This window comes from Neovison vison, chromosome 11 (genome assembly GCF_020171115.1).
Source record: "Neovison vison isolate M4711 chromosome 11, ASM_NN_V1, whole genome shotgun sequence".
NCBI classification, from domain to species: Eukaryota; Metazoa; Chordata; class Mammalia; order Carnivora; family Mustelidae; genus Neogale; species Neogale vison.
The window spans coordinates 27,784,976-27,800,672 of record NC_058101.1 but is presented as its reverse complement, the minus strand read 5'-3'; the positions used below and the strand labels follow the sequence as shown (position 1 = coordinate 27,800,672).

The 15,697-nt window shown below is 38.4% G+C and overlaps 1 protein-coding gene across 2 annotated transcripts in view; it reads left to right on the top strand.

The window, feature by feature from the left end:
- SLAIN2 (SLAIN motif family member 2) overlaps positions 1 to 15,041 on the top strand; it is a 93,398-nt gene extending 78,357 nt beyond the window's left edge. For both annotated transcript variants that reach the window (XM_044226143.1, XM_044226142.1), the window contains 2 exons: positions 10,310 to 10,628; positions 12,008 to 15,041. In XM_044226143.1, the coding sequence (XP_044082078.1) occupies positions 10,310 to 10,628; positions 12,008 to 12,074 (386 nt within the window). In that variant the 3' untranslated portion in view covers positions 12,075 to 15,041. The remainder of the gene's footprint in view (positions 1 to 10,309; positions 10,629 to 12,007) is intronic.
- The last annotated feature ends 656 nt before the right edge of the window (positions 15,042 to 15,697 follow it).

The following is a 15,697-nucleotide window of genomic DNA, read 5'->3' as shown; positions in this document are numbered from 1 at the left end:
GTGTCTTTCTCTGACACGACTCAGACATTTGATGGCCAAGGCTTGGTGGAAATAGAAACCTGGGTTTTCTACTCAGTCTTTGCTGGCACCCAAGGGGGAGGGGACAGGTGGGTGGAGGTAGTCGTTCTGGCTCCGCACTTGGTCTCCATTCACACTGTGGTGGAGGTGGTCGTGTTACCACTGAGCAATCCTCAAGGTCCTGACTCTGTACTGGACCTCCTCTGACACTAACCCTCTGACCCCTTCCTGGAGAATATATGGGGCACCTTGTTAAACCTCACAAGAATAGTAGTCCGGACACCCCACCAGCCCTTGCTGATGGGTGAGAGTAAGGCTACAGTTTCTCTGTAGTGTGTGGCTGGAGTAGAATAGTGATATCTAAAAGCTCGCTTTCCTAGCCCTTTGGCTAGAGAGAGCAGACTTTTTCCTCTGTCACACCTAATGGCTTTTCCAGGTTGCCAGTTTCTTCTGCTCCAATTTGGGGTGTATGTAGCAAGAAGAAAACCCTAGTAACTCATGATTATGTCATCCCTTAGGTCTCAAGGTCCCAGGCAGTCTTCTTTTTCCACTCCACATCAGAATTTTATGTCTATTTTAAATATCATGCCCAGGGTTTTAAATTATACTTAAGTGAAAGAAATGGAGAAAAATACATCTATACCATTTTCCCAAGTGAAAGTCTGAGATTCACATTTTTTAAAAATTTTGAGAGAGGGCGCCTGGGTGGCTCAGTTGTTAAGCATCTGCCTTCAGCTGAGGTCGTGATCCCAGGGTCCTCGGATCGAAGCCCGCATGCAGCTCCCTACTCGGTGGGGAGCCTGCTTCTCCCTCTCCCACTCCGTCTGCTTGTATTCCCTTTCTTGCTGTGTCTCTATCAAATGAATAAATAGGAAAATCTTTTTAAAAAAATAAAATAAAAATAAAAATTTTGAGAGACAATCATTTCCCTGGTATTAGTAGTATCAGTTCAAAAAATTGTCCAAAGTTTTTCCAGAGGAAAAGATGCTTTGCACAAAGCTTGTTTTCAAGGTAAGGTTTGTGTAAGACATTCAGAGCATTATAGATGTATTCGCATATGTGTAAGGTTGTCATGTAAAAATGAAGCACTCTTAGTCTCATTAGTGTAAGTGCCTAATTTCACCATGGGCTTTACATCAGTCACCATAAGAAGGAGGCCTAGGACTCTGGTCATCCCTCATCTAGCAGATTGTCAGTCACAATGTTTTAGTTTAGTTTAATCTCACCTCATTGCCATCTTTCCTCAACTCCCCAGACTTTTCCAGAATACTCTTTGAAGCTTATGATCCTCTGAACTGTACTGTTCTTGCCCCTATCAGAAACCTGCATTCCTGCAAAAACCAAATCCTAGCTGAAAGACTACCAACCATGGGAAAAGCTAGGACTGACGATGGCCTTTTTGGAATTGGTACTAGAAGGATGAGGTCCAGGCCACACCCTCAAGTAGTGGCTAGATGAATTAGAGCCTGGGAGCCTTAGTTACCCAGTAAGTCTCCAGGAAACCACTGGAACAGCTTGGGTAGAGACTGATCTGGCAAGGGAGATAAGGCTAAGTTTGGAGAATGGAGTTGAGAAAATATATTTATAGTCACCTGTAGAAAGGGCAATATGGATTATGTAAGAGTTAAAAAAAATCTTCATGAAGATCGTGGAATTTGCAATTCAGGGGTACTCAGACCCTGTGGACATCTTCAGTTTTCTACAGAGGAGACTGCAACAGTTGTTGGGGAACCAGGACATGAATTGTTCGCGAGTCATTATTCTCAGCCTTGGCTCTACTCTAGAATCCCTTATGAAGTTTTCTTAAAGTCAGCTGTATTCAGGTGGAATTTTAAAAACACATTTTGAATTTCAGCAAAACTTCACATTCGTGGGGTGCCTGGGTGGCACAGTCAGTTGGACAACCAACTCTTGGTTTCAGCTCAGGTTGTGATCTCAGAGTCTTGAGATCCTACATTCCGTCAGGCTCCATGCTCTGGAGCTGGCTTGGAGTTTCTCTCTACTTCTCCTTCCCCACTGTGCACCCGTGTGCTCTCTCTCTCTCTCAGATAAATAAATAAATCTTTAAACACACACACACACACACACACACATTCATATAACCACCAATATAGTAAAGTCATAGAACATTTCCATCATCCCCAAAAGTTTCCTCGTATTTCTTCCCTGTCAGTTCTTCCAACTTCAAGCAAATATATGATCTGCTTTGTTTTCATAAATTAGATTTGCCTTTTCTGGAACTTTATATAAATGGAGTCCTTCAATATGTGCTGTTTTGTTTCTGGCACTTAATTAACTCAGCATTATTTTTAGAGTCATCCTTATTATATCAGCAGTTTACTCCTTTTTATTGCTGAGTAATATTTTATTGTATGGATATATCACAATTTTAGTCATTCACCCACTAATGAAAGTTTGAACTGTGATCGGTTGAGTAGAGTGTTCTTTAAATGTCAGGCTAATTTGATTGGTGGTGGTGTTTGTCTTCTATGTCCTTTCTGATTTTCTACCTACTTGTTTTATCAGTTACTGAGAGTGGAGTAGTGTTGAAATATTTAATTATAGACTTTCCCCCAGCTTTCAGTTATGTCAGTTTGTTTCATGTGTTTCATACATCTGTTTTTGGGTATATGTTATGTTCTCTTCTGAATCAACCCCTTTAACATTGAACTCTATTTCTCATGGTAATCTTTTTTTTCTCTTGTTATTTTAGACATTCCAGCTTTTTCATGATTGGTCTTGTATATCTTTTTCTGTCCTTTTACTTTTAACCTATGTTTTTAGTCTAAAATGTCTAAAACCTATGTTTTTATGTCTAAAACCTATTCCTACCTTCCGTATTTTTATTTAAATTCAATTTATTAACATATAGTATATTATCAGTTTCAAAGGTAGAGGTCAGTGATTCATCAGTCTTCTATCCAATGCTCTATTACATCACGTGCCCTCCTTAGTGTCCATCACCCAGTTACCCCATCCCCCCACCACCCCCCCTCCAGCAATCTTCAGATTGTTTCCTGTTGTTTTTTTTTTTTTTTTTAAAGATTTTATTTATTTATTTGACAGAGAGAAATCACAAGTAGATGGAGAGGCAGGCAGAGAGAGAGAGAGGGAAGCAGGCTCCCTGCTGAGCAGAGAGCCCGATGCGGGACTCGATCCCAGGATCCTGAGATCACGACCTGAGCCAAAGGCAGCGGCTTAACCCACTGAGCCACCCAGGTGCCCTTGTTTCCTGTTGTTAAGAGTGGCTTATGAGGGGCGCCTGGGTGGCTCAGTGGGTTAAAGCCTCTGCCTTCGGCTCAGGTCATGATCCCAGCCCCGCATCGGGCTCTCTTCTCATCAGGCAGCCTGCTTCCCTTCTTCTCTCTCTGTCTGCCTCTCTGCCTACTTGTGATCTCTGTCAAATAAATAAATAAAATCTTTAAAAAAAAAAAAAAGAAAAAAGAAGTGGCTTATGGTTTGTTTCCTTCTCCTGTTTCATCTTGTTTCCTTTTTTCCTTCCTTCCCCTATAATACTCTGTTTTGTTTCTTAAATTCCACATATCAGTGAGATATGGTGATAATTGTCTTTCTCTGATTGATTTATTTCACTTTGCATAATACCCTCTAATTCCATCCATGTCCAGCTCTGAGAAAAAAGTTGATGGTATTTTGATAGGGATTGCATTGAATGTATAGATTGCTCTAAGTAGCAGACATTTTAATAAAACTTGTTCTTCCAATCCATGAGCATGGAATGTTTTTCCATTTCTTTCTGTCTTCTTCCATTTCTTTCATGAGTGTTCTGTAGTTTTCTAAATATAGATACGTTGATTCTGTGGTTACTTTTATTCTTAGATATCTTATGGTTTTGGGTGCAGTTGTAAATGGAGTCCACTCCTTAATTTCTCTTCTGTCTCGTTGTTAGTGTATAGAAATGCAACTGATACCTGTGCTTGATTTTATATCCTGTACTTTGCTGAATTGCTGTATGAGGTCTGGCAATTTTGAGATGGAGTTTTTCGGGTTTTCCACACAAAGTATCATGTTGTCTGCAAAGAGTGTGGATTCGGATGTCTTTTATTTATTTATTTATTTATTGGTCTGATTGCTGAGGCTAGGACTTCTAGTATTATGTTGAACAGCAGTGGTGATAGTGGACATCCCTGCCATGTTCCTGACCTTAGAGGAAAAGCTCTCGGTTTTCCCCATTGGGAATGATATTCACTGTGGGCTTTTTGTATATAGCTTTTATGATGCTGAGGTATGTTCCTTCTGTTGCTACACTATGAAGACTTTTAATCAAGAAAGGATGCTGTGCTTTGTCAGATATGTTTTCTGCATCTGTTGAGAGGATCATATGGTTCTTTCTCTTACATTTCATTTTTATTTTTTTAAAGCTTTATTTATTTGAGACAGAGCAAGGGAGCACGCACAAGCAGGGGAGGGGCAGAGGGAGAGGGAGAAGCAAACTCCCCACTGAGTAGGGAACCCAACTCTGGGCTTAATCCCAGCATCCCAGGATCATGACCTGAGCCGAAAGCAGATGCTTAACCAACTGAGCCACCCAGGCATCCTGCCCTTTCTTTTATTAATGCAGTGTATCACATTGATTTGCCGATGTTGAACCACCTTTGCAGCCCAGGAATAAATCTCACTTAGCCATGGTGAATAATCTTTTTAATGTACTGTTGGATCCTGTTGGCCAGTATTTTTTTTTAATTTTTTAAGATTTTATTTATTTATTTGACAGAGATCATAAGTAGGCAGAGAGGCAGGCAAGAGACAGAGAGGAGGAAACGGGCTCCCCACCGAGCAGAGAGCCCAACGCAGAGCTCCGTCCCAGGACCCCGGGATCATGACCTGAGTGAAGGCAGAGGCTTTAACCCACTGAGCCACCCAAGCGCCCTGGCTAGTACTTTTTTTAAAGATTTTATTTATTTACCTGAGAAAGTGTGCACTCATGCACATGAGTGGACAGGGGGGCAGGGGTGGGGGGAGAGTGGGAGAAGCAGACTCCCCACTGAGCAGGGAGCCCAGTGTAGGACTCAATCTCAGGACCATGCGATCATGACCCAAACTGAAAGCAGCCACTTAACAGACTGAGCCCCACAGGCATCTCCCTGTTGGCCAGGGTCTTGGTGACAATTTTTGCATCCATGTTCATCAGGGCTGTTGGTCTGTAATTCTTCCTTTTGGTGGGGTCTTTGTCTGGTTTTGGGACTAACATAATGTTAGGACCAACTCATGGAAAGAATTTGGAAGTTTTCCTTCCATTTTGTTTTTTGAAGTAGCTTCAGAAAAATGGGTATTAATTCTTCATTAAATGTTTGGTAGAATTCTCCTGGGAAGCCATCTGGCCCCAGACTCCTGTTTGTTGGGAGATTTTTGAATACTGGCTTCAGATTCCTTGCTGGTTATGGGTCTGTTCAGGCTTTCTGTTAATTCCTTTTTCAGTTTTGGTAGTTTGTACATCTCTAAGAATGAATCCATTTTTCCAGATTCGCTAATTTGTTGGCATATAGTTGTTCACAACATGTTCTTAAAATTGTATTTCTTTGGTGTTGATTGTGATCGTTCCTCATTCATGATTTTATTTATTTGGGTCATTTTTCTTTTTGATAAGTCTGGCCAGAGGCTTATCAATCTCATTCTTTCAGAGAACCAGCTACTAGTTTCATTCATCTGTTCTACTGTTCTTTTGGTTTCTGCTCTGATCTTTATTCTCTTCTCTTGCCAGGTTTATGCTTTATTTGCTGTTCTTTCTCTAGCTCCTTAAGGTTGTATATCTGAGACCTTTCTTGTTTCTTGAGAAAGGCTTGTAATGCTATATATATACTTCCCTCTTTGGACCGCCTTTGCTGCATCCCAAAAGTTTTAAACAGTTGTATTTTCATTTGTTTCCAACATTTTTTTTAATTCGTCAGTTTCCTGGTTGACCCACTCATTTTTTAGTGGGATGCTTTTAGCCTCCATGTATTTGAGTTCTTTCCAAATATCTTCTTGTGATTGAGTTACATTTTCAAAGCATTGTTTTCAGAAAATATGCAGGGAATGATCCCAATTTTCTGGTGCCAGTTGAGAACTGATTTGTGACCGAATGTGTGATCAGTTCTGGAGAATATTCCACGTGCACTCTAGAAGAATGTGTATTCTGTTCTTTAAGATGGAATGGTCTGAAGATATTTGTGAAGCCCATCTGGTCAGTGTTGTTATTCAGAGCCCTTGTTTCCTTGCTGATCTTCTGCTTACATGATCTATCCATTGCAGTGAGTGGGGTGTTAAAGTCCCCTACTATTACTATATTATTATTGATGTATTTCTCAAATTTTGTTATTAATTGGTTTATATAATTGGCTGATGCATGGTAGAGGAATAAATATTTATAATTGTTAGATCTCTTGTTAGATAGACCCTTTAAGTATAATATAGTGTCCTTCCTCATCTCTTACCTACAGTCTTTGGTTTAAAATCTAATTTGTCAGAAATAAAGATTGCTACCCACACTTTCTTTTGATGTTTATTAGCATAATAATGGCTTTCCACACCCTTACTTTCAATCTGGAGGTGTCTTTTGGTCTAAAATGAGTCTCTTACAGACAGCTTATTGATGGGCATTTTTTATCCAGTCTGATACCCTGTGTCTTTTGATTGGGGCATTTAGCCCATTTACCTTCAGAGTAACTATTAAAAAATGTGAATATAGTGCCATTGTATTACCTGTAAAGTGACTGTTTCTTTATATTGTTTCCATTCCTTTCTGGCCTGTGTTACTTTTGGGCTCTCTCTTTTCTTAAAGGACCCCTCTTAATATTTCTTGTAGGGCTGGTTTGGTGATCACAAATTCTTTTATTTTCTATTTGTCCTAGAAGCTTTTTATCACTCCTATTTCGAACAACATCCTTGCTGGATAAAGTATTCTTGGCTGCATATTTTTCTTTTTTAGCACACTAAATATATCATGCCAGTCCTTCTGGCCTCCAGGTCTCTGTGGATAGGTCTGCTGTCAGTCTCATGTTTCTATCCTTGTAGGTTATGGACCTCTTGTCCCAGGCTGCTTTGAGTATTTCTCTGAGTATTTCTCTCTTCTTTGAGTATTTGTCTCTGAGATTTGCAAGTTTCACTATTAAATGTTGTTTTGTTGTCCTGTTTTAACTGATTTTGAGGGGTTGTCTGTCCCTCCTGGATTTGGATGCCCGTTTCCTTCCCCAGATTAGGAAAGTTCTCTGTATAATTCACTTCAGTATACCTTTAGTATACCTTCAGTATACCTTCTGAGAGAGTATACCTCTCTCTCTTTCCTCTTTTTCTGGGATCCCAATTATTCTAATAATGTTTTGCTTTATGATATCGCTTATCTCTTGAATTCTTCCCTCATGATCCAGTAGTTGTTTATCTCTCTTTTTCTCGGCTTCTTTTTTCCATCATATTTTCTTCTCTATCACTAATTTTTTCCTCTGCCTATTTATCCTAACAGTTAGGGCCCCCATTTTTAATCATATCTCATTAATAGCCTTTTTTATTTTGACTTGATTAGATTTTAGTTCTTTTATTTCTCCAGAAAGGGATTCTTTAGTGTCTTCTATGCTTTTTTCAAGCCCAGCTAGTATCTTTATAATTATTATTCTGAACTCTAGTTCTGACATCTTACTTCTACCCATACTGATTAGGCCCCTGGCAGTTAGTACTGCCTCTTCTTCTCATTTTTGAGGGAGTTTTTCCATCTTGTCATTCTTGCAGAAAGTGGCCACTTTTCTATTTGTAGAATTGCAGCAATTCTTTTCTTACATCTCTGGTTGAGTTCTCAGGGGTTCGGAATGATTTGGTAACTATCTAGCTGAATTACTGGGACCAGACAAAACTAAAGTCTCCTACTCCTCTGCCATCTTGGAAAGTATTCTCTAGAATGTGTTTCTTTTAGATAGCATGTTGCTCTTTCTTTTGTGGGTACCAACAGTCATTACCTTTTCATTGGAGTGATTGCTGTTCATACTCAATGCTGTTATCAATATGGTTGGTTTGCAGGTTCAGTTTGTTTTCTCTCTGTCCCTTCAGATCTTTGTTGTTTGTTGTTTTTTTTTCTCCCTCCTCTTTTATTCTGGAATAACTAAGTACCTTTTAACATTACATTTTATTTTTATTGTTGGCTTATTTTTCATCTACCTTTTTTTTTTTTTTTGCCAATTTAACTTACTATATGTTTATTTTCAAGTAATAGGCTTTGTTTAGTTTACAGTGTTTCAGTCTTCCTTTGCTCAGTCTCCTGGAACTTCACTTGGTATATGTGCAGCACAATATTTAGCCAAAGATTCAAGCAGAGGAGGAGGAGTCAAGATGGCGGAGAAGTAGCAGGCTGAGACTACCTCAGCTAGCAGGAGATCAGCTAGAGAGCTTATCTAAAGATTACAAAGATTCAAGCAGACTCCTCAGCTGAGTTTTGGAGGTCTTCTGGAGCAGCTCCCGCAGCAGAGGTACTCTGCTCCTCAAATTCCAACTTTTGTCTTCTCAGCTCAGCAAGATAACTTTCATCTGCTCAGGATCCTTCTTGCTCTACATTCCAAAAAGCATGTCCTTCCCCTCAGAAAAGCCAGTGTGCTCACAGAGCTCATCACATTTACTTTCCTTTTCTCGGGAATTACAGTTCTGTGCTGCCTGTTGTCCAATATTTGAAAACTGTTCTGTATATTCTGTCCAGTTGTATAGGGGTTTACAAGTAGGACGGTAACCCCCCTTCCCAGTTTTGCCATCATGGCTTGAAACTCTTGTGGTGGTTTTAATAATAAATATCTGGGTTTCATTATAGACCGGATTTTCTGGAGGTGGTGCCTGGGTTTCTGTGTTCTTTTTTTAAAAGTGCCTTGGGATTCTGATGCACAGTCAAGTTTGGGAATCATGGCTCTAGGGTTTTTGGAGCCAAGCAGAGATCATTTGAGTCTGTCAACTACTGGGGGCCTAATATATTTTAAGTACAGAGATGCTGACATTTGGGACTTCATTCAAACAGAAGGCAGGAAAGATCAGTTGGGAAGGAAGGAGGCTACGTATTAAAAAAAAAAACTTACTGTAAGGAAGGTAAGAGAGGAATTTCCCATTTGGGACTTTTGAAGCTAAAGTGTATCCTCTCTACTTTCAGCGGTAGAAAATAGTGACCAGATTCATCCATTTTTCCCTTTCCTACCTGCTACTGTGGTAGACCTTACTGTTACCTATACCATTTAGACAGATTAGTAGAAGTGAGGAAGATGGAGTTGTGTGTTATAATCCTATTTCTGGAGTCTCAAGACTAAGGTTTTCCCTTCAATCATAACATCCCCAAACTAATGGGTGTTAAGTGAGAATAGGGTGACCTGATTCTGCCTTTTATCCAACCCTCCCCTTCCCCATCTCCATCCTTTTCACCTCCCAAATTCTTTGTTAGATAAGCAAGTCAAGGTAAAATTTTATTTATATGGTGTGTAGCCATTCGTGGACATTTGCAGAAAATTGATGCCCTTTTAGAGGTGACTTAGCTAAACCAAATAAACAGGGAATAATGAATGTGTCCCCTAGGAGATCTGAACTTACAACGTTAAGGTACAACCACAATAATAAAACTTATTTATAGTCCTATTTTGGCTTAAAAATTAATGCAAATTTTATGTTTTATTCTTTCATGTATCAGTATTTGTTTTAACTTAAAAGTGTGTTAACTTATAGAATTGACATTCTTGTAGAATGTACCATCTTTATTCTGTGTCTTCAAACACATCTTGATATGCCCGTAGAATTATAACTTCTCTGCTTGGTGAAGCACAATAGTAGAAGCTTTTCTGTTTTGTTTTTAATGTTTTATTTCTAAGTTTTAAGTTATACTAAAGGTGACATAGGACTTTGAAATATAGCCACCAGATATTTGATAACATGTTTACATGAATGATCTTTTTGAAGGGAGAGTATGTTTCAAATTCTAGTCAACATGTCATAGCCATTTTTTCATTTCTAGAATATGGCCCAGGTTAGCTGCTGCAGTGAAATAGAACCCTGCAGTGCCTTTTCTCTTCTGGTATTGTGGATTTCTAGCTGGGCAGAGTTAAAATACTTCATGAAGGATAGTTGCAGTCCTCTGAATAAGGACTTGGTTAATTAGGATTTACCAGTTCTCTTGTTTTGTTTTGTCAGCCCAGAAGTATTCTTTATTTCTTGCATTTCTGTAGAGCGAGTTTTTGTGAATACAGATGTACTGGTGGCCTAGTCATCAAGTATAATGTAAAGCACTGGTTTACTTACACTTAGTTTCTACTAAAAACATTGATTTTTCTTTGCCATTCTGCAGTACCTTCTCCAGGCAAATTCCGCTCCCCTGCAGCACCATCTCCTTTGGCTCTCCGGCAGCCAGTAAAAGCATTTAGTAACCCTGGCTCTGGTTCTCCTGGGAGTCAAGAAACAACACAGCTCACACAGACCACCTCCTCACCTGGGCCTCCCATGGTTCCGAACACAGTCCCAGCAAATCCTCCCAACAATATCAACAGCACTACTCTAACCAGACCTGCAGGGACAACCGCGATGAGAAGTGGCTTACCCAGACCCAGTGCCCCTTCTGCTGGGGGTATACCAGTGCCTCGCAGCAAACTTGCACAGCCTGTTCGCAGGTAAGTGACAGACAGCAAAGTGAGTAGTTTAGAATTATGCTCATCAGTGCATGTGATAGCAAACCTAGAGAGTCCTAGTGGGTTCCCGTGAGAGTCCTAGTAGACTTGGAATAAAATGTTACTTGGCTGTTTTAAAGAAATTGTCACTTAAGATACTAGAGAATCACTCCACTTTGGTCAGCTAAAATTCACCCAGATGCCTAACGTGATTAGACACCTACGAGAACTCCTAGAAAAAACTATTAGAACCACTCAGTTTGGTTGTGATATTTATTCATTTTGAGTATGTTATTCAGTAAAGATAAAGACTTGTTAGAACCTAGCATGAGATTTAAGATAAAACTTCTAGCTAGCAAATCTGAGTATAACCCAAGAGGGTGGTTTTCCAACTTTGATGCAAATCAGAATCTTCTTTGGAGTTATAAATGCAGAGACCTAAGTTTTATGCCCAGAGAGTAGATCTTGTATGAAGGCTGAAATCTGTGGGTAATTTTTTTTGTCTGTTGCATCTTCAGGTGATTCTGAGGCCAGCCAGGCTGGGAACCATGCATCTGTGTAATCGTAGTATGTGCCTTTCAGGAATGTGATTACCACCGTCAGTACACTTAGGAGTCCAACTATAATTAAACTTGAAATACTTATTTTCATGGGAAAAAATGGCTTTCATCTTGTAAGAATTTAAACTGAATTACCTATATCTTTTATTCTAAGATAGATTTATTACACTTCCGAATTCAGCAGTAGAGTACAACAGCTTTTTGCTGTGCACTGTGCTAAATAACTTGTACCTTACTGAATTTTTACAGTAACATTAGGCATGACAATAACATAAATATTAAACTGTTATTACCCCTGTTTTTCAGAGAAGAATATTGAAATTTAATGACATTAAGTAATTTGCCCAAGATTATACAACTAAAGGCTTTCAGTTCTAAATATGTCTGACTTAAAAGTCCATTTAAGCACTTACATCATTTTGCCTCTCTAGTGATCACCATCACTAGAGTCTGTTGTCAGATTCATCACTCTGCCCCCCTCCAACTAAGTAGTTAATTAAAATGTTGGTGATCCATGCTGTTGGAAGAGATGAGACAGTCTTTTCCTTTCTGTTAGTGGCTATGTTAACTATAATAGCTGTGTTAACAAAAAGATGTTAGTGAAGTCACCTGAGGCCCAGTTAGAGACGTCAGCTGGGAAGTTGGAAATGCCAAGTGTGGGACCGTTGTGCTGATAGGCTGTTTAGAGCTTTGATCTCAGCAGTCCCCTGAAGCAGCCTTCATTGGATCGGGATGCCACCTGCAAAAAAATATCTGTGGGAGATAGTATGGTAACGTTTCATAAAGTCTTACAAATCACTTTATTAAATTGCTTTATTTCAGATCCTTGCCAGCTCCTAAAACCTATGGTAGCATGAAAGATGACAGTTGGAAAGATGGCTGTTACTGACCAGCAAAGATGAGAATGCAGAGGTCCACAGCTTCATGGATACCCCTTCACCAGGCTAAAAGACAACTTTTATATGCAGACTGTTCAGATAAGACTCATGGGGTTTATAAATCCCAGCCCTCTCTGTCTTAATTAGCACAAACTGACGGAGATGATCAAGCAGCACTTTAATGACATTTAACATCAGATGTGTTTGGTAATCATACAATCACTCTCCATGGAATCACATTTAGTTTTGTTTAATAGAAACTAAGTTGATTTTTTAATATTTGACAGAGGCCAATATCTGGGCAAAAAACTAACGGATGCCAAAGAGAAATGCCCATTTGTAAATGAGAGAATACCTTTGTGCACAAGAAAATGGTGAATTCAAGCTCTCCAAAACTTCGCATTCAACCTAATTTACTGTATAAATAGCATCAATAAATATTTGTGTTAATGAGAACTAATATTCTGACTAATTATCTAAAATGTTTCACTAGTGTTTCACTAGTACTCCCAAGAAACTAAATTGAGATGGAAGAGAAGATGGGGGTGGGAAGAAATCTAGGCTAGAGATTTCAAACGTGATACCTAAATTTGTGAGAATTCTATAAATTATTTTTGCAGATTCACCAGAAAAAATTGTCATTTTGCTTAGTCTTAAGTTTTGGATGTAGCTCCCGTACCACCAGCACCAGAGAACGTTCCACCGTGCATCCGCCATGTTGCATTGACACATCAGACTTCTGCCTGTTTGTTTTGATTGCCAAAAGGGCTTAATAACAGTTGTACAATCTTTCTAAACTTTATAGCTCCTGGCTCAGGAAAGATAGCCTTTGCTGTTGAAGCCAGCGTCTTCACATGCTGTCATATCTGTTATAGAACTAAGAGATCGTGTTTTCATTAGCAGGTCTCCATGATACGAAAGAGCAAGTAGTGTGTGTCTTCATCCTTGATCTAACTAACACCGCCTCTGTGCTCACAGCCTCGAACAAAACCATACCATGAGAGAGAAGGGGGAAATCTATGCACTTCACTTACAAAATCTCTGGTAATGACCGTTGTATTGTTACTGTTCACTGACACAACGGTCTGTTACGTGGTAGGAAGATACAGCCGGCTGGATCCTACTTCACTTGATCCACTTCAAACTAGGTAACTGTATACAACCTCCTTTGAGAATACTGTCCCTTTTGACTTGGATTCTGCCTTACGTTAATTTTTACATTTTTGGTAACAAACCCACTCCGTATGACTCTAACCTGTTAAATACTTGCTCTCTAGTAGCCCCTTGTGTATTCTGGAAATCACTTATTTCGGTTTTATTAGACAATTACGAGACAAACTTTCTTCGCAGGCTTCTCCTTTTTCATGGTGAGGTCTGTTTTAAAATACTTAATTTGAACGGCTCTGAAATACTGGCAATCAGGTTACCGAAGGGATTTTCGAGATGTGAACATAAGTTCATTTCTTGTTAGTAAAAGACATTCTGTAAGTTGGCAGAAATTGAGAGACAATAGAGAGACTTGATATTCGGGATAGCATTAAGGTTGATAGGTTGAGAGAATGATAAAATTTTTAAAACCAAGACCCCCATTCTGCCATGACACCGTGGGATTTTTTATTAGCTTGACCGTTAGGGAGTCATTCAGTTAGCACTCGCAGCTGGAGATTTAAACTGCCAGTGCTAATGTATTTGGTGTATGATGCAAGGAAGAAGTTTTATCCTTGAATTGGAGGGTGATGGGTGTGGGTCAGGGAAGGGTGGCGCCAGAATTCCACATGATGATGAACTAAAAAATGTTACTTTTCAGAGGAAGATAAAGAAAGCATCTGCTTTGGGTGGGGGGTATCTCATGTAAAAATCTAAGTAAAAGAAAGAACTTGCCACTGTCTCTTTTTAAAACCATATGTATACAAAATAGGTCTCAGTTTCAGTGTAACATTGCAAAAGAAAAATATGCTGCAATCTAATAATTACAAGGAATTTTAACTCTATTTGAAACACCCATTACATTAAGTTAGATTATCTGTTTCAAAAGGAGTATTCAGGTTATTTAACTTTGTTTTTAAATGGCTGCATCAGAAAAAAAAATGTCTATTTTTTTTTTATTAAAATACTTCATCACTTATTAAAAACATTTGGATCTGAGTTGGGTAAAACCTTATTTTACCTGCTGTTGTACTACCACAGACTATTGGCTTTTAGGTTCCTAAAGAGAAAAATTGCCTTTTTACTAGAAGGCCTTTGTGTATTGCCAATTTTTCTGTTTGGGAATATCTAAGGATTCGCTGTGGTTAGTCTTACAGAAGAAATGTGGATTTGATAAACTAGTGCCTATGATTTTAACTTATGTTTGATATATAGTAGTAAGGGTTTTATGAATGTTGATTATTTTTCTGTGCCAACAGCCCAGAATTGTCACTTATATGTAAGCAGAGAGCTCTGAGCTCTGCTTCCAAAGTTATTTAATTTTTTCAGTGTTTGAATGTTATTTTTTTGTAAGTGTGTTAATAAAAGTGTAAAAAATTGGAAAAAAAATATAAATATTCTTAACTCAAGCATTTGCTGGATCATTTTTCTACAGAACTTGTTTGTATAATATGAAACACTCTCTGAAGAGTTAACTTTTTTCAGTTTTCATGCCCTGGAAATCACATTTTGTAAAACTGGGGACCATTCATAATTGTCAGATACTTTTTAAAATTATCTCAGTACATCACTTTTATAAGAGTTTTTTTGAAAGGAAATTAGAAACATGTGTCCCCAGAGATTTGTATGACTCTAGAATGGTCTAGACTATGTATGTTTAAATTTTTATTGAATGTACAGACATCCATTTTTGACATTACGCATGGTCCTTTCAGATCACATGAAGTTTGATTTGCAAACATTTCTATAGCTGAACTTGTATGTGTGGTTGCCTCCTTAATAAAACAGCCTGACCATAATGTTTATTATTAAATTTATATTGGTTTTTTCAAGTGTTTTATGAATTTCTGGATATGGTAAGATTCCCCACCCCAAGTTGCCTACGGTTGGTTTCAATAAATTTCTCAGTTGATTTTTTTTTTTTTAAACACACAGACCTAAGTCGTATTGCCCTTTCAAACTTGATCTTCATGAGTTGGAATATATCATGTTATATTCTCTTTGTCCTAGTTATTTCATATTTGAATTATTTGGAGTGTACTTACAGTTTATTCAAAACTGGTATGTTCTTGGAACTTTGTCACTGGCTATGAATTGATACCTACTTTTAAAAAGCCAGCATATGTAGAACAATCAAAAAGCCTTTATGAGTTTCCAGAAGGGAAAATTAATACATTTTCAAACCAAATACATTTACTTAGTTAATTTTGCATTTTTCTCTCAGAGATAAATGGGGGAAATCAAGAATTATACTCTGTTTAATTCCCCACATTCCTTTTGGAAGTTTTTACTGTCTCTTATGTTACAATTAGTCTCATTAATGCAGCATAGAGAAATGATACCATGTTTGAATTTTCCCTCAAACCAACCCAAAAACTTCTAAGAACTATTTAAAATTATCTAAGTATTTGTAAATCAGTGAATGAAAAGTTTTCTTAATTTCTTATATACCCAGTACATTGGAAAACCCATATATGGAGGTTCTTGT